This window comes from Mercurialis annua, linkage group LG1-X (assembly GCF_937616625.2).
Source record: "Mercurialis annua linkage group LG1-X, ddMerAnnu1.2, whole genome shotgun sequence".
NCBI classification, from domain to species: Eukaryota; Viridiplantae; Streptophyta; class Magnoliopsida; order Malpighiales; family Euphorbiaceae; genus Mercurialis; species Mercurialis annua.
Window position 1 is genome coordinate 69,897,620 of NC_065570.1, and position 27,104 is coordinate 69,924,723.

Here is a 27,104-nt window from a genome sequence, read left to right on the forward strand (position 1 = left end):
TTAACTAGCCAACCCTACCAAAACACAATCAAAAGAAAAATAAAAAACCCAAAACCCAAAAGATTCCACAGCTAAAATAAGTAAAAATAGCATAGAAAAATAATGAATGAAAAATAAAAATAGTATAAATATAAAAGAATCAACTTCTTGAGATTGACAAGCAGATCCCACCCAAATAAATTAATAAATTCTACCATTACATTACATTAATAATTAAAATTAACACACCTCCCTCTTCATAAAACCCATTTCACCTCCCTTCTTCCCCCATTTTTGATTTGATGTTTTCTTTTTTTCTTTTTCCAAATTTTTCTCTTAATTTTTTTGTTTTTATAATTTTCAACAAACTGTAATTCAGCAAACAGAGAGAGAAAGTTAAAAGAGTACTACTCCAATGCTAGGAGACTCCAGTAGTGTTCTAGCAACCACAACCACAGCCTCAACTGGCGGCGGAGGAGGAGGCGGAGGTGGGGGTGGTGCTGACTCTGCAGCTCCTCCTCACCAGCTAACCGGAAGTGGCTGTGGTGGTACCGCAGTGCAAGAATTTGGTATATTAAGGGAAGGTGGCCATAATTCAGGTACTGAAGATGATAAAAGAGGCGGCGGTGGAGACGATGGTGACCGGAGCTTCGGTGGGAACCGGTGGCCGAGACAAGAAACACTAGCACTGTTAAAAATAAGGTCAGATATGGACGTAGCTTTTCGTGATTCAAGTGTTAAGGGTCCTTTATGGGATGAAGTATCCAGGTATGTTTTAAATTTAATGGAGAGATCTGCACAAATCATTCAGTAATTTTTGTTTTCTGATTTTACCATTTTTGGGTTGTATCAGTTTTCACAGAAATTCATGTTATTCTTCTCTTCTCTGCACAGACAGATTACACTTTTTCTATGATTTTGATTTCAAAAGCAGATTTCCTCACTACCCTTTTGCTTTAAATAACTCAAACTTCTTTTTTATCTTTCTGGGTTTCATTATTTTTTATTCACTCTCTACTCATAAAGTAAATTACAATTCGGACATTTTTTTCATCTGCCTTTCTTGTTTCATCATTTCAGCTCATTCTTGTCTTCACTTATTTAAGTTATTGAATTATTAGATCCTAGCTATAAAATGACAGCTCTAATTAATTTTTCTTGTTTACTGTCTTAATTTTGCATGTTTATAATTTTATGTGTGGATTATATGTTTGTTTGATTATGAGTTGGGTTGAAAAATGTTTGTTTTTTTAGGAAGCTAGCAGAGCTTGGTTATAATCGAAGCGCCAAGAAATGTAAAGAGAAGTTCGAAAACGTGTTCAAGTACCACAAAAGAACTAAAGAAGGCCGAACTGGTAAACAAGAAGGCAAAACGTATCGTTTTTTTGATCAATTAGAAGCGTTTGAATCTCATACATTATCACAACAACCATTATTACAACAAACACAAACACATCCACCCCAACACCCACAACCGCCGCAGCCGCAGATTCTCCCGCTCAAACCTTCTCAGCCTCCGCCGGGGACGACAACTATAGCAATGCCGCCAATGGTTGCTCATCCGGTTATTACTACTACTGTTTCATCGATTTCTTCATTTCCTTCATCAGCAAGTCCCACTGTCTTGCCCTTACAGCAAGCAATAACAGTACCCATACCAAACCCTAGTACAAATTTAAATCAGACGGCTCAAGCGGTTAATATGATGCAATCTTCGAATTTTCCTAGTTTTTCGGCGGATCTTCTGTCGAATTCTACATCATCGTCGACGTCTTCAGACGTCGAAATTCATCAGGGGCGGCGGAGTAGGAAAAGAAAATGGAAGGATTTTTTTGAGAAGTTGATGACTGAAGTGATCCATAAACAAGAAGATATGCAGAAGCAATTCTTGGAAGCTATAGAGAAGCGAGAACATGATAGAATGGTTAGAGAAGAATCTTGGAGAATTCAAGAAATGGCCAGAATTAATAGAGAACGAGAGATTTTAGCCCAAGAACGATCCATAGCCGCCGCTAAAGATTCCGCCGTAATGGCATTTCTGCAAAAACTATCCGAACAGCAAAATCCCGGCCTGCAACAACCGCAGACTAATCCATCACCACCGCCACAGCAACAGCCAGTACATCCTCCACTGCCTCCGCCACCGACACAGCCACAGCCACAGCCAATGCCGGCGCCAGTACCACAAGCACTGCCTGTGGCAGCAGTAGCAGCACAACCCGCACAACCAGCACCACCGGCACCAACAACGCAGCAGCAGCAACCAGCTGCTGCAATTAATCTGGAGATGAAATCAGATAATGGGGATCGGAGTTTGACGGCGGCGAGTTCATCGAGATGGCCTAAAGTGGAAGTGCACGCGTTGATTAATCTTAGAGGCACTCTTGACTCGAAGTATCAAGAAAATGGACCAAAAGGGCCATTATGGGAAGAAATTTCAGCCGGAATGAAAAAACTGGGATACAATCGGAATTCAAAGAGATGTAAGGAGAAATGGGAAAACATAAACAAATATTTCAAAAAAGTGAAAGAGAGCAACAAAAAACGGCCTCAAGATTCAAAAACATGTCCATATTTTCACCAACTCGACGCATTATACAGAGAGAAGCACAAGAATTTCGATTCATCGCCATCAAATATTCAAACGATGAAGCCTCATGATCATCATCATCAGCCTCATCAGATTAATTCAGTTCCTTTAATGGTACGGCCCGAACAGCAATGGCCACCTCTTCCAAATTCTCAACAACAGCAGCAGCATGACTCAGTAATGGAAGATTTAGAAAGTGATGATAATCTAAACGATGACGATGACAAAGATATGGATGAAGACGAGGAAGATGAAGCCAGTGGGTATGAAATTGTAGCTAATAGCAACAACAGACCAACGTCAATGAGCTCAGCTGGCTAAAAAAAAGGAACAGAATTTAAGGATGTTCATATCGGAATGGGAAGTGGGTCAGACTCAGATTCCGGCAGCCGTGAATTGTGGCGGAGGAATCGGAAATTTGTAAGAAGGAAGTAAACACAAATATACACTGGTGAGTGAAAACTGGGTTGGGGTTGTAGCATATAGTCAGTTATGTGGATTATATGTTTAATTAATTTCTATAATTTATTTATTTTTTTGCTAAATAAATAATGTGAGGAAAATGAGAGACAAATAGAAGTTCAGGTTCCAAAGAATAAATAACAAATAATACTAGTGTTGTAATTTTTCTTTAATTTTTTTATTTTTCATGGTTGTCAATATTTCACTCTAGTGAGATGTTTTGATTAGTATTTTCTTCTTCTTTTTAGTTATTTTTTTTTCTATTTCCTTACTTTCAAAATCAATAAATAAGTTATGAGATTCAAGAAAAATTTATATTATCTAATTTAAAATTACTCTATTAAGTAATTTTGTTATGATCCTTTTTTTTGACAGTGGATAATACTTAGTTTTTTTAGAACAAATTACTTTAAGGTCCTTAAAATATATCATAATTAACAGTTTGATATCTTTTATTTTATAAATCTACTTAATGGTCACTCAGTTTCAATGCCGTTAACTATTAGGTCCCTCCATTAATTTTGATATTTATTTTCAATGGTATCCCACCTTTAATTTCGTGAACGGTTTAGTCCCTCACTTTTTTAATTTTATTAAATGATTTGTTACCTCACTTTAACGACTTAGTATTTCAGTTTTAGTTCCGTTAAACGATTTAGTCCCTCAAATTAACGGAAAAGTTTCTCAGTCAACGGAATTAAATTAAACTGAGGGATCATTAAATAAATTTTTGAAACAAGAGGTAATAAATTATTAATTATGGTATATCTTAGGAACCTCAACGTAATTTGCTTTTTTCTTTATTTAGACTGATATATTTTTAAGTAGTTGTTTTTATTTTTTAATTGCAAAATTAATTAATGGGAAAGGAGTTGATAGAAGATGTGGAAGGTGAAAATGGACGGAGCAAGAGAGGCTTGCCCTTTAACAGAGGGACCTTTGCCCACTATAAGCCAACATCACATGCAGAGATGGACCTTCAACAGGGTCCACTAAACAAAGGAATCTATCTTCTCACATCTTCATTTCATTTCCCTAAAAAATTTATGTATTTATTGAATATTAACAGCTAACATTTTTTTACGGTATGTGAATTTTTTTTTTCATACAGTATATTTATATTTTAAATTATAATTTTATAGAAACAAAATATATTCCTGCAGTTTTGGTTAAAAATTGCCGGTTTACGGTTTAAATGAACATAAAACCAGTCCTGAGCTGTCCTTTGAGCGGTTGCAATTGGTTCTGGTTCATGGTGCAAGTCGGTTCAAAAAATTAATCGAGCAATAAAATATGACAGATAAATATTTGATTAATATATAAAATTAATGTCGCCAAACTAAATATAGATGTGTGTGATTGATATTATCCATAATTTAGAGCTAATCAAACAATAAAACAAATTGATTAATATACAACAAAATAAACAAATTAAAAATTATTCAAATAATTATAGATATGATTAATATTGTTAATGCATTAGATTTAAGTAATTAGAAAAAAATGACAAATATATACCTAGCTAATATATAAAAATAAATTTTAATAATTATATATATGTATATGGTCTATGATATATATATATATATATATATATATATATATATATATATATATATATATATATATATATATATATATATATATATATATATATATATATAATAAAAATAATAAAAATATGATAGTATAAATTATTAATTAATTATCTTTATTGTACGTATTTAAAATTTAGTTTTTTAAAAAGAATTGGAACCGGAACTGCTGATTTTGAACCGAAACTGGCAGTTTTGATTAAGGAAGTTGGAACAAACAGACTAGTTTTGTTTCAGTTTTGAATATGGCCGGGCTGGTTGATGGGCCGTTTCGGCCCATAACCACATCTACAATATTGCACCTACGTGAAAATCATAACATGTCTTATGCGTCACAAGAAATTCGCAACACACACATAAAATTAACTGCCCTTGAAAAATATTGGACAACCAAATTCGCTAAGCATTTTATAAAATAAAATGATATAAAATATTGTACTCAACAAGTCTTACGATTTGTAATGACATTAAAAAAAAAACCATTTTCAAGTCCCTAAATAACACCACTTTTGATTATTTTCTCCTTAAAACTTATGTTTGTCTCTTTTTATCATTTAACTTAGCAAAAACACATTTTTAAATACTTGAATGACAAAAACGACGCTATTTAGGATAAAAATTTGTATTTTCAAACATAATATAACAATGTCGTTTTTATCATTCAAGAACTTGAAAATGTGTTTTCGTTAAATTGAAGGGTCAAAAAAAAATAAAATTTAGTTTAAGAATCAGATAATCAAAAGTGGTATAGTTTAAGGATCTGAAAATGACTTTTTCCTTAAAAAAAAGGATCCTTACGAAGATTTTTTAGAGTAAGAACCAGTGATTATCTGGTTACTGCCAGAAATGCCCTTAAATATTAAATAATATAGTTTTAATCTTTATTCAATAAAATCTCTTCGCTTTGTAGCTCTCCGATTTGGAGTTTATTGTTTTCTTAAAAAGAATTTTATGGTTTTATGTTTTATTTTATTAGATCTCTCAATAATTTCTAGTGTTTATTTGGAATTTAGAGTCAATTTCATGTAAATTTGAGATTTTAAAGGGATGTCTATCTAACTTTAAAAAATTCCATGGACAAAAATAGTCGAAAATACTTAATTTCAACGATTTATAAGTTTCAAGGTTTAATCGGAAGTGTTTTAAAATCAAGACCCTCGCACGCAACGGGACTTTGTTCATCGTTTACGTCCAAGATGACAAACTTAGCGAGATCCACGGTTTGAGCCTTTTCATTTTCGATTAATTTTTTGTTTGTTTTGCTTGTTTTCTTTATTGTTTTTTTATGTCTTTGATATACTAGAGTCTGAAAGATCATATAGTCAAATCTTGTCATATAACTTTCTAAATTGTACTTTAATCTTGATCTAATGGATTCTTTTGAGAGGGAAAAAACAATTCTTGATAGCGTGTCTCCACCCGAACATGTGTAACTCGCCTAATCTTCAGCCAACTTAGCGCCTCGCGAAAGCCTATGGCCTCTGCTATTCGAGATTCCATTGAGTAGCATGTTTTGCAGCCAAGTGAGAGTCATTCTGGTCATGAATCAAAAACTGATACGCACAACAATTTCCTTTATTTGTGTCAATGTTGCAAGTGAGGATACATGGTTTAGGTTTTTCCAACGTTCCTGAACAAGGTTGAACACTAAAGATCACTATATCAGATAAGCTTGTTCCACAACACATTATTCATTATTGTGGTGTTTCCACAAGTTCTAAAGCAACACACATAGTTAAACTCAATATATTTGCTTTGGAATCATTAAATGATGCATTAGATTGGAAATTATAAGAATTTAAGAAAATTCCCAAGAAATTTTGAGCAAAATGATAATCAAGAAACCACATGAGTTTCGGATTTGCCCTAGTATTAACCAAGATATAGCAAAATATAAGTGAGTGGAAAAACCGGAGATAGTCTATTAGTAAAACTTTTGAAATGAATTTAAAGACTTCATTAATCAAACTTATAAGCCTAAACTTTGAATTATCTGAAGCGTCCTTAATTTTTTGAATTAAATCCAAAAAACACGATCCACAATTTTGAACCGAGACTGGCGCTAGAGTTTCATCATAATTCTTTTTATTATGCATTTAGATTTTTGGTTGGGAATTTCATAATAAAAGAGAATTATAAAGAGAATTATGTTGCCGCTACTACAAATATTTTGTTATTTTTGTCGAAGGATATTGTTGATGTTGCTGTTATTATTGTTCATGCAACTATTATTATTTTCGCCACTGTTGTTACTGGCACTGATATTGTTGTCATTGTTGCTGCTATCATTATTATTACTGCTTCTGCTACAAGAAAACGCAGCGATCCCAAGAAAATAAGGCAAATGGTAATTTTATAAAAAACGTATTTTTAAATGATTTCAATATAACTTTACAAAAGGAATTTACATAAAATGGAAGATAAAATAAGTTACTGATTCAATATTTTTTTTGGAATATTTATCATAATAGTATGAGCTGAGAGCTGATGTTGAATCCACATTCACAAGTCTTGGATCTACACAATTATAATAGCAGGAAAATATTTCCACCAAAAGCAACTTTTCAATTGATTTATTCTTATCAAACCCTAATTCGGAGACTCATCTTCGATTATGCTCATTGATTTTATGTTTATGTTTATGTTTATTTTTATTTTTATTAATTATTCTATATTGAAATGTAATCGAATATTTTATTATTATTATTTATTTTAATATTAATACTAATATTGGTTATAAAAATAAGTGATGCATATTTTATTCTAAAATAGTAATATTTTTATATATAAAAAAAATCAATGTTAAAGGTTTAAGCTGTTTTCAGTTAACGGTAAAAATGGCATAGTAGAATATGATGAGGTCCAGTCCACTTGGAGTTGATGTAGTGAAGGATTGTGAAAGCTGAGAAGGAAAAGGGTTGACTACTTTGTCAGTGAGTTAATGTTGTACTGGACTCGCAGTTCAACACATTTATTTCCTAACGAATTTCAAATCATTTGCATGCAAATTAGGTTGATGAAAATGACATCCTTAATTCACCTCAAAAACAAAGAAAACAATTACAACATTGGTGTCAACTTTTATAAATTTAACATTTTAGTATCTGAATTTTAATATTTTAAAGTTGATGCTTTAATTTTTTTTAAATCATATAAAACGAGTATTTGTAACTATTCGTCGATCAACGAACTGATAACAAGGTAAAAGAAAATTTAAAATTTGTTTGTTATCATTTTAATTTCAAATAAATAAGACTATTATTATACATACCGCTATCAGGGGCAAAGTCATATAATAAAATTACACATACTAGACTCACTTTTAATATATAATGATAATTTTTATCCCTTTTAAAATAGTTCAGGGCTTCGTTCATGACTATTATCATTTATTATCTTAAATGATACGTAAACTTAGGTAAATAGGAGACCTATTTATTGTCTTTTTCATACATCTAATACCGGAACATGGCTAAAATTCACTTATTTGATATATTTTTAAGAGTAGTGCATTTTTTTTATTTTTAGAAAATCTTTTCAAACCTTCAAAAATTGTAAATCTATCTTAATATGGCCAAATTAATGAGTTAAACTAACAACTATTTGAGTTAAACTATTTTAAAATTAAACTTTAGTTATTAAATAGAAATAAAGTGATAATTTGAGCATTGCTGAGTTAAACTAGTCGAACTATTTGAGTTAAACTAATTTAGCAACCAATGATCTTCTATCTCAATTGGTGAGGAGTGAGGTTCAAAATTAAAGATTTTGGATTCTATGTCTCATGTAGACAAATATTATGAAGATTTATGGGAAGAGCATATTTAGACTTGAAGTTTGCAGAGAATCCTACAACTGCGCCATCATTTCGTCAATGGCGAGATTTGTAGGCGATTCATTCAACGTAAACGGCGTGCATGAAAAGCGTGAATGGCGTAAAATTTATATATTTTTTGTAAATATTTATAAATACTTGTATACATCAAATGTTGTAGATGTAATAGTATTATCTTGTATACTTCTGGCAACAAAACAACTATTTTAGCAAAAAAATACTTTTTTTATCCATTGGTGGGTACAATTGTAACCTTAGTACGTGAGGGTTTTGCCTAATGGCTAAGTTGCTCCTACCACATCTCAAGGTCACAGGTTTAGTATGGGCCTTAACAGCTACTACCTCCGTTTTTTTTAGTTGTCCATTTAGCCAATATTGCATATATCAAGATAGTGCTTCTTTTGTCTTAATTTATAAAGAGAAATACTAATATAACCCTATTAATTAATAAATGCCTTTTAAATTAAAATATAGGGTCATTTATTAGGGATGGGTAAACTTGAAAGATAAGTAGCTAATATCACATGAAATCACTAAATGGACAACTATTTGTAGACAAATAAAATTGGTTAAATGGACAACTAAAAAAGAACGGAGGTAGTAGTTGTTTCGGCTGTTTTAGAGAACACAACTTTAAAGGTAATATCAGCAACTAATCCTTCTAACTCCCGCTAATCTCGGTTAACCATATCTCTAATAAAAATATATATAAAAAATAAAATTGTAACTTTACCTATGATCAATAAAAGATGTGAAATCACAGAGGATAAAGATAGAGTTGCATCTTGTGACTCTTATGTCTATGTTCGATAGGTACAAGAGCTTAACACTGTTAACTATTCGTATACAGAACATCCATATTTATATAGACCATGACCACTCAGTTGTTGTGTGGACCTCTCGCCCCTAAAACGGGAATGCAAAAATCTATAATCCCAAAAATTGGGCAATATAAGTTTAAACTTGAAAATTTACTTAGCGCCATTCAAATTCTAATATTTATAAACACAAAATAAAGGAAAAATTATCATTTTGATTCATAAAATGATGAAACAAAATTAGTTACATTTAATTTTAATTATTAAAATTAAACATATTCAAAATGAATTTAAATTTACTTATTATCTCGTTTTGATTTTTTACACCGGCTCAAAAAGAGCGCATTATTTACACTGCCCAAAAAGAGCTCATATAAGCTAAATCGGATTTTTGAGTCCAAAACCATCAATTATCTTTTTATTCTTATCTTAATTTAGTATTTATCTTATTTAGTTATTATCTTATTTTTAGTAATTATCTTAATTATTTAGTTTAGTATTTATCTAAATAAGAGATTGTATCTCATTAGACTAGGTTTTCTATTTTAGGGTTTGCCACTATAAATAGCTAGTTTTAGGTTTGTATTCCCTACAACTCAAATCAATCAAAAAACAAACTTCAAAATCCTGCGCGCGATTTGTAACCCCCGCGGTTGGTTAATTTAGGAGTAGAAGTAATTTAAATATTAATCTCGCATGGGTTCTTTAATCTCCAGATTAATGTTTTGGTTTAGCTTAATCAAACCTTGTTCATTTTTTCGGACGAAACCGGTTAAAGCATTGAGCCGTACAGTACCCATCTACAAATTTAAAGATTCGAACATGAAAACATTTTTCTGCGAATAAATTTATATCAATTCGACGCCGTTTTTAAAGGTTTTGGATCTACTTTGGCCTTAATTACCCAAACTGATTCTTTTTTAATTCCGCAATATAAATTGATGAGCAAGAACGACTCTTCTCTTAAAATTGAATGATTTCAATGTTTAAGAACATATAAATGTAAAAATTTCATATAAAGTGAATAAAAATATATGTAATATATATTTTATATAATTTTTTAAAATAGATAAAATAATAATTGAAGATGGGAAAATAATAATTTTAAAATGAGCTAAAATATACTATAAAAAATTAATGATTTTATTTTAAAATATTAATTTATAAAATAGACAACCATTGTATATTTTAGACATAATCATTGAAAAATACTTCATATACTTGACTTTTTTTGTTTTCAAACTTAAAAATTATCAACTTTTGTCTATTTCTTAATTTCCAGTTTCTATTTTAGCAATTTTATTTAAATTTGAGTGAAAAAGTTTTAAATATACTCTTAATATTTGAAATTTTTGATGGTAAAAAATAAATTGAAACAATATGAAATAATATAAAAGACATATATTTTAATATTTATCCATTCTAATTTGAAAAATAGCTAAAATGAAACTAAAAATTAAAAAATAAAATTAACTTTTAACTATATTTTTTTAGAAATGGAATATTATTGGAAGTCTATATATTATATAGTTCAGTCCATGAGTGTACTCAATTTTTAGATCAATGGTGAGATGATTTGATGAAGAAAAACAACGAATGTGAAGGAGCTTTATGTAAAAAGTCAACACAAATAGAATGGGATACATTAATAATTCAATACAAAACCTAATTGAATAAATATAGATTCCTTTTAATTGGTAGGTCCATACATATGGAATGGACCTTCATGTGATATTGGCATGTTAGCAATCCAGTTGCATGTATTTTACTTTAAGTTCATTTTTGGCCAAAAGTTTCGGGGAACCACTGACCTTTAATTTTTTTTAACAGCATTTTAATATTAAAAATTGTCAATTTTATTTTATACCATATTTTCGACTTTCAATTCTACCTTGAAAAATCAAATTGATATTTTTTTACTTGAATAATATTCAAAATAAATTTGTCATATTTTGTATATATATTCTAAATGGACATTAATATTATAAACATTACTAAAGAAGCCTTTTTCTCACAACAACAACAAATAATAAATTATTTATTAAATATAAATCAATTATCAATAATATTTTTAAATCGAAAACGTCTCTGAATCCGCCGCTACCTTTTCCGTACCCGCCATCGTCTCAAACCTTTCGCTGTTCGTCTTCCATGGAACACGAATTCCACCATGAAAGACGAGCTCCGGGTCATCTTCCGTCGAGGAAGACAAAATTTGGTTTGACCGGATCTAATTCATCGCATGTTCGAGGGCAGCGGCAGGTCGGAGGAGGACGGCGGCGGAGTCGGTTTTTATTTTTTAATAATATTCAAAAAATTAAATAATTATATATCTAACTAAATTTTCACTTAAGACTTATTTAAATTTTTTAAAATTAAAGGACTAGTTTAAATTTGTTTAAAAAAATACTACCCCATATGATATTAAGTACTATAAATTAAGTCATTATTGTCGGGAGCTTTAGTGATTTCATTATGATGATACATTGAAAGATGGAATACCACAACTTTGGATTAGAAGAGTACTAGTAGCAAAGTCATCCACTGAACTAAAGAAATCATCAAAATTGAGAGAGCCATAATCCAAAGCAAACCAAATTCCGAAAGGATAGTGTCCCAAACAGCTCTAAAAGAAAGTTGGGGACACTATTTAAGAACTGTTGCTACCGATAATAACATGAGGCAATCTATATAAACATAAATGTATTATTATAAATATATATAAACATAAAGGGTATAAAGGTAAGTTAACCGAAACTAGATTAGGGTCGCGAGCTCATCGAGTCAAGTATTCTGGAGTTCGAACTCGACTAGATATGAATCAAGTCGATTTGAGTATTTTTTGAGTCAATCTCGAGTAACTCGTGAGTTAGCTCACCACTCCTAGTCGAGATTACTGTCTTAGCCCTGTTCTATCATCTGTATAATGGGGTTCGGCATTTATCGACAGATTTTTTGGGATTTTAATTTCTTAGAATTGACCGAAAAAGAAGAAACAATATAGATACCATGACCGATCACCATCGATAAAGAAGAATCTTTTTAATCACTTTGAATCTTCTCAAACTGCTACGAACTACTGTCCAGTCTGCAATTCGGAAGGAGAATCTGAAGAGCATGTTTTTCGAGATTATTCTATTGCCCAAGATTGTCTTAGTATGTTCTTCAATCTTCATTATCCAGGTTCATATAACTCCTTCCTGTTTAGTTCAATCATATGTTGTTTGGTAATGCCTTCGGATAGATTTGCATGTTTATGTGTTCTTCTCTGGTGTTTGTGGAAGCATAAAAAATGACGTTTTATGGAATAAGAAAGTTTCCTCAGTACTGTGGTCTGAGAGGCGAGCTTGTTTTTGTCCTGATGGTTATCTGCTAGACATTTGAAATTCAGTCCAAGTTTGTCTTACAACCGAGCTGTTAGCGCAGCAGAAAATAAATAAGAGAAGAGAAAAGAATCACACAAGATTTTTTACGTGGTTCGATCAATGCGATCTACTCCACGGCAGAGAGAGAATTTATTCTATATGTTTGTTGTGAGTTTACAATAGGGTCATCACCTCTATTTATAGTGAACCCTTAAGACACAATTTAAGTCCTAATCCAATAAGGAACTAGACTATAAATCCTAAAAGGAAAACAATGCTAAACAAAGGATTAAGTATCCTAATCTAAATAGGAACAATATATCCTAATCCAAATAGGAACAATATGAGCCATAACTCAACAATCTCCACCTTGGCGAATACATCCAACAAGATTAATCTTGAAACCTTCTTCAGCAAATCACAAAGGCCACCAAATTGCATCACAGAATAAACTCTCCACCTTGACTTAAAATTACTCCAAAGTCAAAGTTAACCAAGACCAACTCTCTCTCTGCCATCCATGCCCCTTAAGGGCCTCATGCGCTGCGTACATTGACCAAGTCAGATGCTTCTCTACTCTGCACTGCCTCTTTATACGACTGCGGCTCATCGGAATCAATGATCTCACTTATTGCCAAAGCATAAGCCATAGGATTAGTATCAACTGTATCAACACAATCCACATATCTCATTGGTGTTCTGATTTGCCTTCTTCCTCTCCTTGTTGCTATACTCTCTTCTACCACTTCTTCATTAGGCTCGTTTATAGGATCAGTAGTAATCCTATTTGGAGCTACAAACTCCACCTTCTGGCTAGCACCCAGATCAGTTTTTCCTGCAAGATCACCAAGTTCCTCTTTCTGGCCAAACATAGTAGATTCATCAAAGGTTACGTCTCTACTAATAATCAGTTTTGGAGTTCTATCCATCTCTGTGCACCACAGTCTGTACCCTTTAACTCCAGTCGCATACCCTAGAAATATGCATTTCATTGCCCTCGCCTCAAGTTTACCATCATTAACATGAGCATAGGCAACACAACCGAAAACACGCAAGCCAGAATAATCAGAGGGTTTACCATACCATACCTCTTGAGGTGTCTTCAAATCAATTGCAGTAGATGGCGATCTATTCACCAGATAACAAGCAGTGTTAACTGCTTCAGCCCAGAAACGCTTTGGAAGACCCGCGTTTAACCGCATGCACCGAGCACGCTATAGTAGTGTTTGGTTCATCCTCTCTGCAACCCCATTCTGCTGTGGCGTGTACCGTACAGTGTGATGCCTCACTATACATTCCTTTCTACAGAAGTCATCGAATGGTGCATTGCAAAACTCTAACCCGTTGTCCGTCCTGAGTGTCTTGACCTGTTTTCCAGTATGTTTTTCAACCATGGTCTTCCACTCCTTGAACCGCCCAAACACTTCATCCTTCGATTTCAGAAAATACAACCACACCTTTCTCGAGTAGTCATCAATAAAGGTCACAAAATATTTGAGTCCCCTGTGGGATTCAACCCGAGCAGGACCCCATAAATCCGAGTGAATATAATCCAGGATGCCTTTCGAAGTGTGCCTTCCAGAAGTGAATTTCACCCTGCGTTGCTTGCCAAGAATACAAGTTTCACAGAACTTCAGCTTCCCCGTTTCCGCTCCTTCTAACAACCCTTGTTTACTCAATATGGATAGCCCCCTCTCACTCATATGACCTAACCTCTGATGCCACAACTCGATTTTACCATCATGTACCTCCAAGGACCGAGCAACCGCCACAGTTCCCACTACTGCACTTCCTGTGAGAATATAAATGCCGTGTTGTAGCACACCCTTCATCACAGTCAATGCACCTTTAGAAATTTTGATCTGTCCATCTCCACCTGAGTGGTTGTACCCTTGCTTGTCAAGTGTACCCACAGAAATCAAGTTCTTCCGCAATTCAGGAATATACCAAGCATTAAATGTTCTAACCATACCATCATACATCTTGATCTGAACAGAACCACTACCCTTGACAGCAAGCTCCTTATCATTCACCACCTTTACAGTGCCATTCCACTCCTTGAAAGAATTAAACAATTCCTTTCTAGAAGACATATGATAAGATGCACCAGTATCTAGGACCCAGGTACTATCAGAACTTGATGTACTCACAGTCAAAACATCACCGCTTTCTTCCTCATCAGAACTTTCCTGTACCACAGCTGCATTAGCATTACCGCTTGATTCCTTGTTTTCGCCACCCTTTTTCAGCTTCGGACAATCTCTTCTAAAGTGCCCCTTCTCCTTGCAGTGATAGCATCGTCGTCCATTAGACTTCGATTTGGAACGCGACCTGTTTCCTTTCCCACCATCTCTCTCATGACTCCTGCCCCGACTCACCACAAGACCAGAAACCGATTCCTCCTCATTAGAGTTAGAGACCTTTTTCTTTAGTTCTTTGGATTGCAAAGCATCCTTTACATCACTAACAGAAATCGAATCTCTACCATATAACATTGTATCAACAAAGTTTTCATATGAACTGGGCAAAGAACATAAAAGAATGAGGGCTTGATCCTCTTCTTCAATCGAAACACCAACACCTTGTAAATCTATAACAATTCGATTGAAGTTATTAACATGATCTCTTACCTGAGTATTTTCCGTCATCCTCAATGTATACAAACGTTGTTTCTGATACAACCGGTTTGTAAGAGATTTCTTCTGAAACTTGCTCTCCAACGCTCCCCATAAAGCATCAGCAGTTCCTTCACCGATAACCTCTCTCAACACCTCATCAGAAAGACTCAATAGAATCGTACTATGTGCCTTTGACATAATATCTGCCTTCTCTCCCACAGACAAACCTTCCGGTAAATTGCTTTCTCCTCCTAACGCCGCTACGCATCCTTGTTGAACCAAAACAGCCTTCATCTTGACTTTCCACAAAGTAAAGTCATTCGAACCATTGAATTTCTCAATATCAAATTTATGAAGCGACATCTTCAATCAACAAAATACCTAGAATCTCAGATTTGAAATCTAAGCTCCGATACTGTAATACCCCAATTATTTTAAGATAAATAAGTCGTGCCATGTGTCGTAATTTCCGATAAGTTAAGTTAAGAAGAATTTAATTTAATTTTATCGGGAATTTAGAATAATGTTTATAAAGCGGATTAGTGGGATTTAAGGAATTTAATATTGAAAATTTGGACGTGGAGGCATTTTGGGGCTAAATCGTAAATTTTGAAAAGTTTAGGGGCTAAAGTGTAAATTAGCCGATTAAGCCTCGAAAATAGGAATTTGAGGATTTTAACGGAAATATTATATTTTGAGATAGTATTATTTATTGGATATGAATAATACGTATATGATTTAATAGAAAGATTAATTGAATAAGTTTTGGACTAAATTGAAACTTTTGAAAAGTTTCAAGGACCAAAGTGTATTTTAACCAGGTTATATATAAGATAACCTTCAGAAGGAAGGATACAGATCCTTCATTTCATCTTCTTTTTCCTTCTTTCATTCTCTCGATCGTTCTATACGGTTCCGACGCTCGATTCCGTTTCTCGTCCGTTTCCGACGTTCTATAACTCCAAACGATCGTATTTCGACGGGTAATCGCGGTAAGCTTGACGTTTTACCGTTTCGTTGATTATATTTTGAGTTATATCGATTCAAAGTTTTAGGCCACGAAACGATTTTATCGTTTTATCGATTATAGGATCGTTTTTGGATGTTTAGATGTTAGATTAAGCGTTTTGGATGAGTTAGGATCGTTTTTATATAGAAAGCACGTCGGATATCGGAAAGTTCGTCGAAAAGTTGAGCCAGGGTGAAAACCCGCTACTGTGCGCCGCACAGTCCAACTGTGCGAACGCACAGCATACTGTGCGATCGCACAGTGCTGTGCGATCGCACAGTGCTGTGCGAACGCACAGTCTTGAAGGACTGTGCGAACGCACAGTCATGTGTGCGAACGCACAGTCCACTGTGCGAACGCACAGTGAGACGTGCGCTCGCACAGTGTTTGGCCGATCGATATATTTTGGGTATTTGCTCGCCTACGCGTAGAATTATCGGAATTGATTAGTTTATCGGTTAACTATCGATTAGTAAACGAGTTACGTGTGTGTTTATATCTCGAGTCTAGAATGTCTATCGGGTTAGAGTCTCACTCGAGTCATGATTGTCTGTTTCTTAGGTCCGACAAGGCAACCGGCTACTGGACAAGGAGCTTGACGGAGGTCGTGTAATAAAGTTTTTGGGGAAAAAGCAAGCAGTGAGTTTATATGTGTTTACTTTTGATGTATTGAAAATGCATTGCTTTTAAACGTAAAATAATTTATACGAATTGCATAACACGATTTGTTATCGAAAATGCTTTGTATGAAATACATGCATCATTATCTTGAAACCAGTATAGATCCGATGAAACATGCTTTCCTATTGGGCGGCAATAGGAACTACGTGATCACTAGTTAAGTTCAAGCTATATACTCCTTCGGTTGTGTTTGAAAATGTTTTGTTTGTTTGAATATGAAATTCATATCGATCGATCGTTGGACTTTGAGATGGACAGTCACCTTGGTTGAACTATCCCGGGACTGTACCAAATGGTATTGGTTGATCTGGTTGAACTATCCCGCAACCTACCAGCAAGATTAAGATATATCGTTTTGTTTGAAAGAAAGAATTTGGTTTTGATAATTCGATGAATCAAGGATTAGGGTTTCAATCGGAAGTTATATTTGGATGCATATGAATGAATGATTTATTGCATTGTTTTGTTTTATAGAATACTCAACTGTAAACTTATGAACTCACTCAGTTTCGACTGACCCCGTTGTTATAACCATTTTTCAGGTAAATAGTCTTTTGACGTGACAGGCTTCTATTCTTGCTCCAGAAGTCTGCTTAGAAGTATGTATAGAAGAAGTATGTATCAGTAGTGCTGCAGTAGACTAGTCCTAGATATGTTTATAGTTTTGTCAAACGGTCTAATGTATATTTATACTCTGATGTTTGTAAACTTGAATGGTGTTACTGCGCTTTAAACCGTTTGTTTTTGATGTGCGAAACAGGGCAATGCTTGATGTGGCATCGCATTGTAAGACCCTAGTTTCTATTGATGGTTTTCAGAAAATGTACATAGATGTTTAATATCTTATCGTTAAAAAGCTTTTCTGAAAACGCTTGTTTGTTTTTATCGCAAAAAGTTTGTAATGGTTTTAGGCTTGCTACGGGTTTCGGAGCTACCACTCCCATTCCCTAGCGCCGGTCGCGGCTCGAGTTTCGAGGATGGAAATCGGGTCGTGACAATGTTGGTATCAGAGCAATGGTTTAGTTTCCTAGGCCATTGCCTTATGTTTTGTGTGTTATGTGATCCTAGGATTGACAATGCCTTTAGGTTAAGATAGGAACTACTGCAGCTATAGGATTCGAATTATGTCATTGAATTGTCTTCGTTTGTTTTCGCGCTTTCAACTCTTATCTATAGGATGTGAGTCTGTTATACGTGTGTGATCGATAGTATACTAGTGCATCCGTTTGCATATATGATTAGTTTTGCGCTTAGAAGTAAGAATATGTTTATCGTATGATTGTTGATCGGGGCGTTGTTTGCTTTGGTCAGGATGGCTGGCCAGAGACAAACTAGATCGCGTAGCGCTATGGCACGAGCAATAGCTGGAGAGGCTCAAGATGAGTCTTCTGTCCAGGGTGGACAGCAGGAACCGGCTGGAGCAGCTGGAGGAGGCAGAGGACAAGCTGCCAATGTGCAAGAACCAGTGCAGGCACCAGGAATGCCTCAACCAGTGAATTTTGGAGGATTTAATATGGAACAGTTTTTAACTGGAATTGCGACTATGGCAACAACTCACGTGGAGAACCAGACTATGCAACGGGAGCAATTGCTGCAACAACAGCAACATCTAATCGGGAATGTGGATAGAGATATTACTTTGGCTTACATGCGTCTTAAGCCAACTGCATTCAACGGTACTGGAGATGCGTTGGATTTTCTGGACGAAGTGGAGCGTAATGCTAGACGTCTCCAAGCTAATGAAAGGCATTCTATTATGATGATAGAAATGTCGTTGAAAGGACCAGCAAAGGATTGGTTTCAACGTGTTATTCAACCGACTATGGATCAGATGACATGGGCTGAGTTTGTTAATCGCTTTAGAGAGTCCTATCTACCGTACTCAGTCACTGAGCTGCATCGGGATCGATTGCTGAATTTGGAAAAGGGAGATAGGTCGGTGCAGGAGTATGTTACGGATTTTACAAGATTGAGCCGTTTTGCACCAGACCTAAATGTGGATCCGGTTAGAGTGAATACGAGGTTCGTAAAGGGCTTAGGACCCGAGTTCGTGAGCTTGATGCCGAGTGTGACTAGGGATTTGGTTCAGCTGATTGATAGTGCTCAACAAATTGAGTCTACCCTGATTAGATACGGGAGACTTCCAGATCCCTCTGATCGAGTACCGACTGGAAATGAGAATGTGTATGTGGTGCAGAGTGCTCCAGTACAGCCTCATGATGGAAACTTCCCTAGACCTCAGCGTAATCGAGAACGTAAAAGAGCTAGATATGATTCACAAGCTAATACGTTTGGAGAAGGATATAGTGCAAGGACAACAAGTGATGCAGGAGTTGAACCTCCTATTTGTCAGACCTGTAACAAGAGGCATTACGGAGTGTGCCATCTTGTCTCAGGAGCGTGCTTTAATTGTGGTCAGTATGGTCACTTTGCTAGACATTGTCCGAGGCAGATACCTCAAGGCTCAATGACCACTGTGGTGCAACCTTCCTATAACCAACAGAGGACTGCATATCAGGCAACATCTGGATATGGTCAGACAGGAAGTACTTTTACTGGTCAGAGAGGCCGTGGTTATGGAAATCGTGGAGGAAGGAATGGTGGAGGTCGTGGTGCTGGTCAGACTTCACAGGCTGGTGGGGGTCAGGCCAGAGTTTTTGCTTTGAATCCGCCAGAGGCGCAAGAGTTTGGCGATAATGTTCAAGGTATCTTTTATAATTCTTATGGACGTGTTAGTTTCTTTTGATAGGTACGTGAGCTAAAGTTTTAAATTCGAGGACGAATTTATTATAAGGTGGGGTGAATGTAATACCCCAATTATTTTAAGATAAATAAGTCGTGCCATGTGTCGTAATTTCCGATAAGTTAAGTTAAGAAGAATTTAATTTAATTTTATCGGGAATTTAGAATAATGTTTATAAAGCGGATTAGTGGGATTTAAGGAATTTAATATTGAAAATTTGGACGTGGAGGCATTTTGGGGCTAAATCGTAAATTTTGAAAAGTTTAGGGGCTAAAGTGCAAATTAGCCGATTAAGCCTCGAAAATAGGAATTTGAGGATTTTAACGGAAATATTATATTTTGAGATAGTATTATTTATTGGATATGAATAATACGTATATGATTTAATAGAAAGATTAATTGAATAAGTTTTGGACTAAATTGAAACTTTTGAAAAGTTTCAAGGACCAAAGTGTATTTTAACCAGGTTATATATAAGATAACCTTCAGAAGGAAGGATACAGATCCTTCATTTCATCTTCTTTTTCCTTCTTTCATTCTCTCGATCGTTCTATACGGTTCCGACGCTCGATTCCGTTTCTCGTCCGTTTCCGACGTTCTATAACTCCAAACGATCGTATTTCGACGGGTAATCGCGGTAAGCTTGACGTTTTACCGTTTCGTTGATTATATTTTGAGTTATATCGATTCAAAGTTTTAGGCCACGAAACGATTTTATCGTTTTATCGATTATAGGATCGTTTTTGGATGTTTAGATGTTAGATTAAGCGTTTTGGATGAGTTAGGATCGTTTTTATATAGAAAGCACGTCGGATATCGGAAAGTTCGTTGAAAAGTTGAGCCAGGGTGAAAACCCGCTACTGTGCGCCGCACAGTCCAACTGTGCGAACGCACAGCATACTGTGCGATCGCACAGTGCTGTGCGAACGCACAGTCTTGAAGGACTGTGCGAACGCACAGTCATGTGTGCGAACGCACAGTCCACTGTGCGAACGCACAGTGAGACGTGCGCTCGCACAGTGTTTGGCCGATCGATATATTTTGGGTATTTGCTCGCCTACGCGTAGAATTATCGGAATTGATTAGTTTATCGGTTAACTATCGATTAGTAAACGAGTTACGTGTGTGTTTATATCTCGAGTCTAGAATGTCTATCGGGTTAGAGTCTCACTCGAGTCATGATTGTCTGTTTCTTAGGTCCGACAAGGCAACCGGCTACTGGACAAGGAGCTTGACGGAGGTCGTGTAATAAAGTTTTTGGGGAAAAAGCAAGCAGTGAGTTTATATGTGTTTACTTTTGATGTATTGAAAATGCATTGCTTTTAAACGTAAAATAATTTATACGAATTGCATAACACGATTTGTTATCGAAAATGCTTTGTATGAAATACATGCATCATTATCTTGAAACCAGTATAGATCCGATGAAACATGCTTTCCTATTGGGCGGCAATAGGAACTACGTGATCACTAGTTAAGTTCAAGCTATATACTCCTTCGGTTGTGTTTGAAAATGTTTTGTTTGTTTGAATATGAAATTCATATCGATCGATCGTTGGACTTTGAGATGGACAGTCACCTTGGTTGAACTATCCCGGGACTGTACCAAATGGTATTGGTTGATCTGGTTGAACTATCCCGCAACCTACCAGCAAGATTAAGATATATCGTTTTGTTTGAAAGAAAGAATTTGGTTTTGATAATTCGATGAATCAAGGATTAGGGTTTCAATCGGAAGTTATATTTGGATGCATATGAATGAATGATTTATTGCATTGTTTTGTTTTATAGAATACTCAACTGTAAACTTATGAACTCACTCAGTTTCGACTGACCCCGTTGTTATAACCATTTTTCAGGTAAATAGTCTTTTGACGTGACAGGCTTCTATTCTTGCTCCAGAAGTCTGCTTAGAAGTATGTATAGAAGAAGTATGTATCAGTAGTGCTGCAGTAGACTAGTCCTAGATATGTTTATAGTTTTGTCAAACGGTCTAATGTATATTTATACTCTGATGTTTGTAAACTTGAATGGTGTTACTGCGCTTTAAACCGTTTGTTTTTGATGTGCGAAACAGGGCAATGCTTGATGTGGCATCGCATTGTAAGACCCTAGTTTCTATTGATGGTTTTCAGAAAATGTACATAGATGTTTAATATCTTATCGTTAAAAAGCTTTTCTGAAAACGCTTGTTTGTTTTTATCGCAAAAAGTTTGTAATGGTTTTAGGCTTGCTACGGGTTTCGGAGCTACCACTCCCATTCCCTAGCGCCGGTCGCGGCTCGAGTTTCGAGGATGGAAATCGGGTCGTGACAGATACCACTTGTTAGCGCAGCAGAAAATAAATAAGAGAAGAGAAAAGAATCACACAAGATTTTTTACGTGGTTCGATCAATGCGATCTACTCCACGGCAGAGAGAGAATTTATTCTATATGTTTGTTGTGAGTTTACAATAGGGTCATCACCTCTATTTATAGTGAACCCTTAAGACACAATTTAAGTCCTAATCCAATAAGGAACTAGACTATAAATCCTAAAAGGAAAACAATGCTAAACAAAGGATTAAGTATCCTAATCTAAATAGGAACAATATATCCTAATCCAAATAGGAACAATATGAGCCATAACTCAACACGAGCCTCTTATATATGTTAAACAGGGTCGTAGAGGTTTTACCTGTAACATTTATGTAGTAATTCCTCGAGACAGTAACTATGGAAGCTTTGATTCGCGAGCAATACATGTCTCTATATTGCAGCCAAGCATGTCGGTCTTATGGGGAGTTTGGATTCAAGAGTTGCTGAGACGGTTGGATTAAAAGATGTTTTACGTTAGATGAAATTGAATGGTTTCTCTAATGTTCGTATGGAAATTCATTGCCAAGAGTTGATTTTAGCTTTTAAGAACCTAATTAGAGATTTATCGTATTTTTTAGATATTGTGTTTGATAGTTTTAATTTGTAAAGCTCAATAGATTGTATATCCTTTGACATTTGCTTATGTAAAACGCTCAGAGAATTTGGCCGCTCATTATTGGGCTAAAGCGATCTATGTTAAGTCTGTGTGCAAGGAATAGAATATTCCCACCTCGTTTTTTGTTGATGTAATTCAGCCTGATTTGAACATGAGTAGAGTTCTTCTTTGTCTCTCAAAATAATTTAAACTATATTGATGATTATAATTATATAACTATTGCAAAATTATTTTGTGTAGATCAGATTTTCATGGATCATTCTCATAAGAATTTTACAAATTAAATTGCGGATGTCATTCACATGAAAGTGATCCATCATGATTCCTGTTTGGATAAAAGTTTCCATAGTAACTTCGACTTTCATACTATCCTTAAATACTATCCTTTCAATTTTTTGCAATTTGATTACTATTTGCATCAACTGAAAGTTATCTTAACAATTCAGGTAAAAAAATTGCTTATCTAATTGTGTCTGCACCACTTAATCAAAGTTCAGCTATTAAAAAATAATAAATAAAATGACAACAACTATTAGTTAAAAAAATTATAGTTTAGTGACCGCAAAAGAATTTAACTCTATAAACACTTTTTTTATTGAAAAAAAATATACACTAAACACAGAATTATGCTATTTATCATGTAATTATTTGCTTAAAGTGAAAAAATGGCTTAAAGAAAAGAAAAATTGAGGTAAAGACGAACACTAAACCCAATTCTCTCATTTACACCCAATAAACACAAAGAAAGATACAGCACTAATTTGTTTATTTTTCTTGTGTGAAATATCCCCTAATGGACACAAACTAAATTACAAACAATAATTTATTCTATTTGTTTATGCAGTGTGTAACAAAATTAATTAACAAATATTTCTTTCTTCACAAAAAAATAAAAAACAAATGCTCATCAACCCCACTATAGAATGGAACCCATGTGTGTATGGGCATAAATTAAAGAAGAAACAACTGTCATTCATACCGAGTTAGACAGAAAAAACCTGTATTTTCCATCGTGCACATCTTCATCCACTCGTTTTGTCCTCAATCGATCGATGATCCGCCAGTAAAACATATTTTAAGAAAAGCTTCGTCTTCCTTTTTGCATGTCTTGCGCGGTAAAAACATATTCATGTTTTGGATTCTTGAATTGCTAACTCGATCAGATGACTCAGTCAGTCACCATTAATGCCGAGTGAAGTTGGTGGTGGTTTACTTGCTACGACTTGAAAACATCCACCACCTTCATCTTCTTCCTCAGTATCGCCTTCATCGTCCTCGTCGTCGTCGTCTTCATCGTCTAATTGAATGTTTTGATTCATAATCTGCCTTCCATTAATGACTTCAGCATGCTGTAGGCTTCCTTGTAGGGGCGGCCATTGCTGTTCTGGACGTACCATTAAAGGCTCCGTTGTCATCGTTGTCGCTGAACTAACATGAACAGGAGTGACTGAATTACTATTTTCGTTATAGTTCTTACCTTTCTCCTTGTATATAGCATCGAGTTGGTGGAAATATGGGCATGTTTTTGAATCCCCAGACCTCTGCTTATTACTTTCTTTAACTTTCTTGAAATACTTGTTTATATTCTCCCATTTTTCTTTACATCTTTTCGAGCTCCGATTGTATCCAATTCTTCGCATTGCTGCTGAGATCTCCTCCCATAACGGCCCTTTTGGTCCATTTTCTTGATACTTTGTGTCAAGATTCGTTCTTATCTTAATTAGAGCTTCAACTTCAACTTTTGGCCATCTTGACGGGCTTGGTGCTAATGCATTATCAATATTATCCATTCCGTTATCCTTTTTCGGAATATCCAACCTCGTTATCGGTAGTGACGGTGCTGGTGTGGGCGGATTCCTCGGCTGCGCCACCTGAACCGGCGGTTGTGGTTGTGGTTGAGGTGGTGATGGAGTGATTATTGGCGGTGGGGCTTGAACTGGAACTGGAACTGGCGGTGGTGGTGGTTGTGGAATATCAAGCGTTAAAACTGCATTTTGCTGCCCGGAAATCTTCTGCAAGAATGCAATAACGGCGGCGTCTTTAGCCGCCGCAGTTGTTCGTTCTTGGATCAAGATTTCATGTTCTTTATTGATTCTTGAAATTTCTTGAACCCGCCAAGCATCTTCACGAGCTATTCTTTCATTCTCGCGTTTCTCTACAGTTTCCAAGAATTTCTTTTGCAAATCTTCTTGTTTCTTGATAACATCTTTCGTTAGTCTCTCGAAGAAATCTTTCCATCTCCGCTTTCTCTTCCGACTCCCATGCAATTCTTCGTCCGACGCCGTTGAAGACGACGTGGAGCTCGAAAAAAGATGCGAAGTCAGGTTCTGAAAAGTAGTTGGAAATATAATATTCTGATTATGAGAAGGATTTAACGGCTGTGATGATGACAATGGCATGGGACTAATGGTAGGATCCGAATTTGGGGTGATGACAATATTCACATGATGGCTATTTGTTGTTGCTGATGGAACAGTACTGGCATGAGTAGTGACATTAGGAGGATTATTAGACCATGGCAATGTGGTGGTAGTGGTACTAACAATTTGATGAGGTGGCATTGTCACTGACTGTGGCTTTGATGGTACCGCTGGCGGTGGCTGTGGCCGCGGTGGTGGGGCTGGTGATTGTGATTGAGTTGTGCTTTCGAATGCTTCTAACTGATCGAAAAATCGATACGTTTTGCCTTCGGATTTTCCCGTTCGGCCATCCTTGGTTCGCTTGTGGTACTTATACACATTCTCAAATTTCTCTTTACATTTCTTGGCATTTCGATGATAACCAAGCTCGGCTAGTTTCCTGATGACAATATTAATTTCAAGATCTAAAAATTAATGCATAATGAGACATAAAATCAACAAGAAATTATAGGAATAATACAAAACAAGACTGTGATCAAACTTCTAAAGATGACATGAAATTAGCATACCAACAATTTACATGTCAGTAGTAGTATGCATATGCATTTATTAGGCTCATTTTACTTCTTTACTAGGAATTACTATAAGACTAAAATGGAAAATAAAACAATTTAAAATGAAAAATCCAAAGAAGAAAGAAGACAATAAATTGTTCTAATGATTAATGGGTTTTAAAGAATTTTTCATTAGAAAGCTACAGAATTGAAGAAAGAAGAAAGAAATTAGCTAAATTCAAAATGTAATGAAATCATTTCTTCATTAATTTAAGTCCTGAAAGATGCCAAATAAAATCAAGAAAACTGTTAAAAAAATGTTAGTATAAGCTTTTGTAAGATCCAAGAAATAAAGAAAAAAAAAACCCAAAAATTCAGTGAAAGTTGATGAATTATTCACAGATCTCTATGCAGCTCAATAAAAAATTTGCAGAAATTGAAAATTAAAGTAAGAAAAAAGATTAAATTTAAAATTTAATCACCTGGAAACCTCTTCCCATAATGGACCTTTAAGACTGGAGTCACGAAATACTGCATCCATATCGGACCTTATCTTCAATAAGGCCAAAGTTTCTTGTCTCGGCCACCGGTTAGCGCCGCAGCTCATCCGGTCAGCTTCATCGACGATGACCATTCTATCTTCACCTGAATTTGAACCACCACCGCCACCACCGTGGCCGCCAACTTCAATATCTCCACTACCTTCATTGAAAACAACCCTAGTCGCGGTGGTGGCAAGTTCTACGGCGGAATCTGGCAGCACACTAGAGCCACCTTGCATACTGCCTTCTTCTATGTAAGCTATAGCCGAGCAATATTACCAAGAAAATTAAAATGTAAAGAAAAAATAAAATTTAGCAAAGAAAGGTGAATTCTATTAAGGGTTTTTAAGAAGAGCATAAATATGAAGGTAAATTTTTATTTTGTCTTTTAAAAAATAATTATTTGGTGGGATCTGCCTGTCAATATCAAAAGCAAAAAAAAAAAAAATTAAAATAGAAAAGAAACAAAAGGGTTTTTCTCAATCTTTTTATAAAAAGAAATTAAGCTATGGAATCTTTAGTTATATATTTTGTTTATTGTTGATTAAAAGGAGTGCTAGAAAGGGTCACATAAGGTTCTTTTTTATGCTTATCTCTCTACTTAGATATAGAACACCAAAACCTTATCATGAATTAATTATTTAGATTAAACTTATAGTATATAGTAATTTATCTACATTTGAATTAAAAAATAAAATAATAAAATAATTCACTTTTGCGTATTTTACGTTTTTAACGCGATTTTTATCTTTCCATAATTTTAAATATGAAGTACCAATTTTTTTGTATACTACGGAACGATGGATATTTTTTATATAAAAATACTGAAGTGGATGAAGAAATATATATCAGCATGTCACTTTTATGATGTTTAAGTCAATACTTTTTAATTAAAAATTGTTCAACGTTCTAAATTATATATAAAAAAACTAATAGTTCGGATCGAGTTTGTCAAAATTAAAATTTATGTTAAATTTATA

General features: G+C 34.9%; 2 protein-coding genes across 2 annotated transcripts; one reads left to right on the top strand and one right to left on the bottom strand.

Annotated features, from left to right (window-relative positions):
* The first annotated feature begins 204 nt into the window (after positions 1 to 204).
* On the top strand, positions 205 to 3,261 carry LOC126665712 (trihelix transcription factor DF1-like). Its single transcript, XM_050358588.2, has 2 exons — positions 205 to 747; positions 1,234 to 3,261. Exons 1-2 carry the CDS (start codon positions 395 to 397, stop codon positions 2,888 to 2,890), a joined length of 2,010 nt encoding a protein of 669 aa, XP_050214545.1. The 5' UTR covers positions 205 to 394; the 3' UTR covers positions 2,891 to 3,261.
* Positions 3,262 to 23,360: 20,099 nt separating this feature from the next.
* Positions 23,361 to 26,482, bottom strand: LOC126665713 (trihelix transcription factor DF1-like). Its single transcript, XM_050358589.2, has 2 exons — positions 26,065 to 26,482; positions 23,361 to 25,467 (listed from the first exon to the last, which is right to left on the bottom strand). The coding sequence occupies exons 1-2, from the start codon at positions 26,361 to 26,363 to the stop codon at positions 23,841 to 23,843; spliced, it is 1,926 nt and encodes a 641-aa protein (XP_050214546.1). The 5' UTR covers positions 26,364 to 26,482; the 3' UTR covers positions 23,361 to 23,840.
* Positions 26,483 to 27,104: the final 622 nt, after the last annotated feature.

Bases quoted from the DNA above. Each gene is read 5' to 3' on its own strand.
- LOC126665712 (XM_050358588.2), top strand. From the start codon at position 395: ATGCTAGGAGACTCCAGTAGTGTTCTAGCAACCACAACCACAGCCTCA. The intron at 748-1,233 runs GTATGTTTTAAA...TTGTTTTTTTAG, and splicing joins TTATGGGATGAAGTATCCAG to GAAGCTAGCAGAGCTTGGTT.
- LOC126665713 (XM_050358589.2), bottom strand. From the start codon at position 26,363: ATGCAAGGTGGCTCTAGTGTGCTGCCAGATTCCGCCGTAGAACTTGCC. The intron at 25,468-26,064 runs GTGATTAAATTT...TATTGTCATCAG, and splicing joins TTATGGGAAGAGGTTTCCAG to GAAACTAGCCGAGCTTGGTT.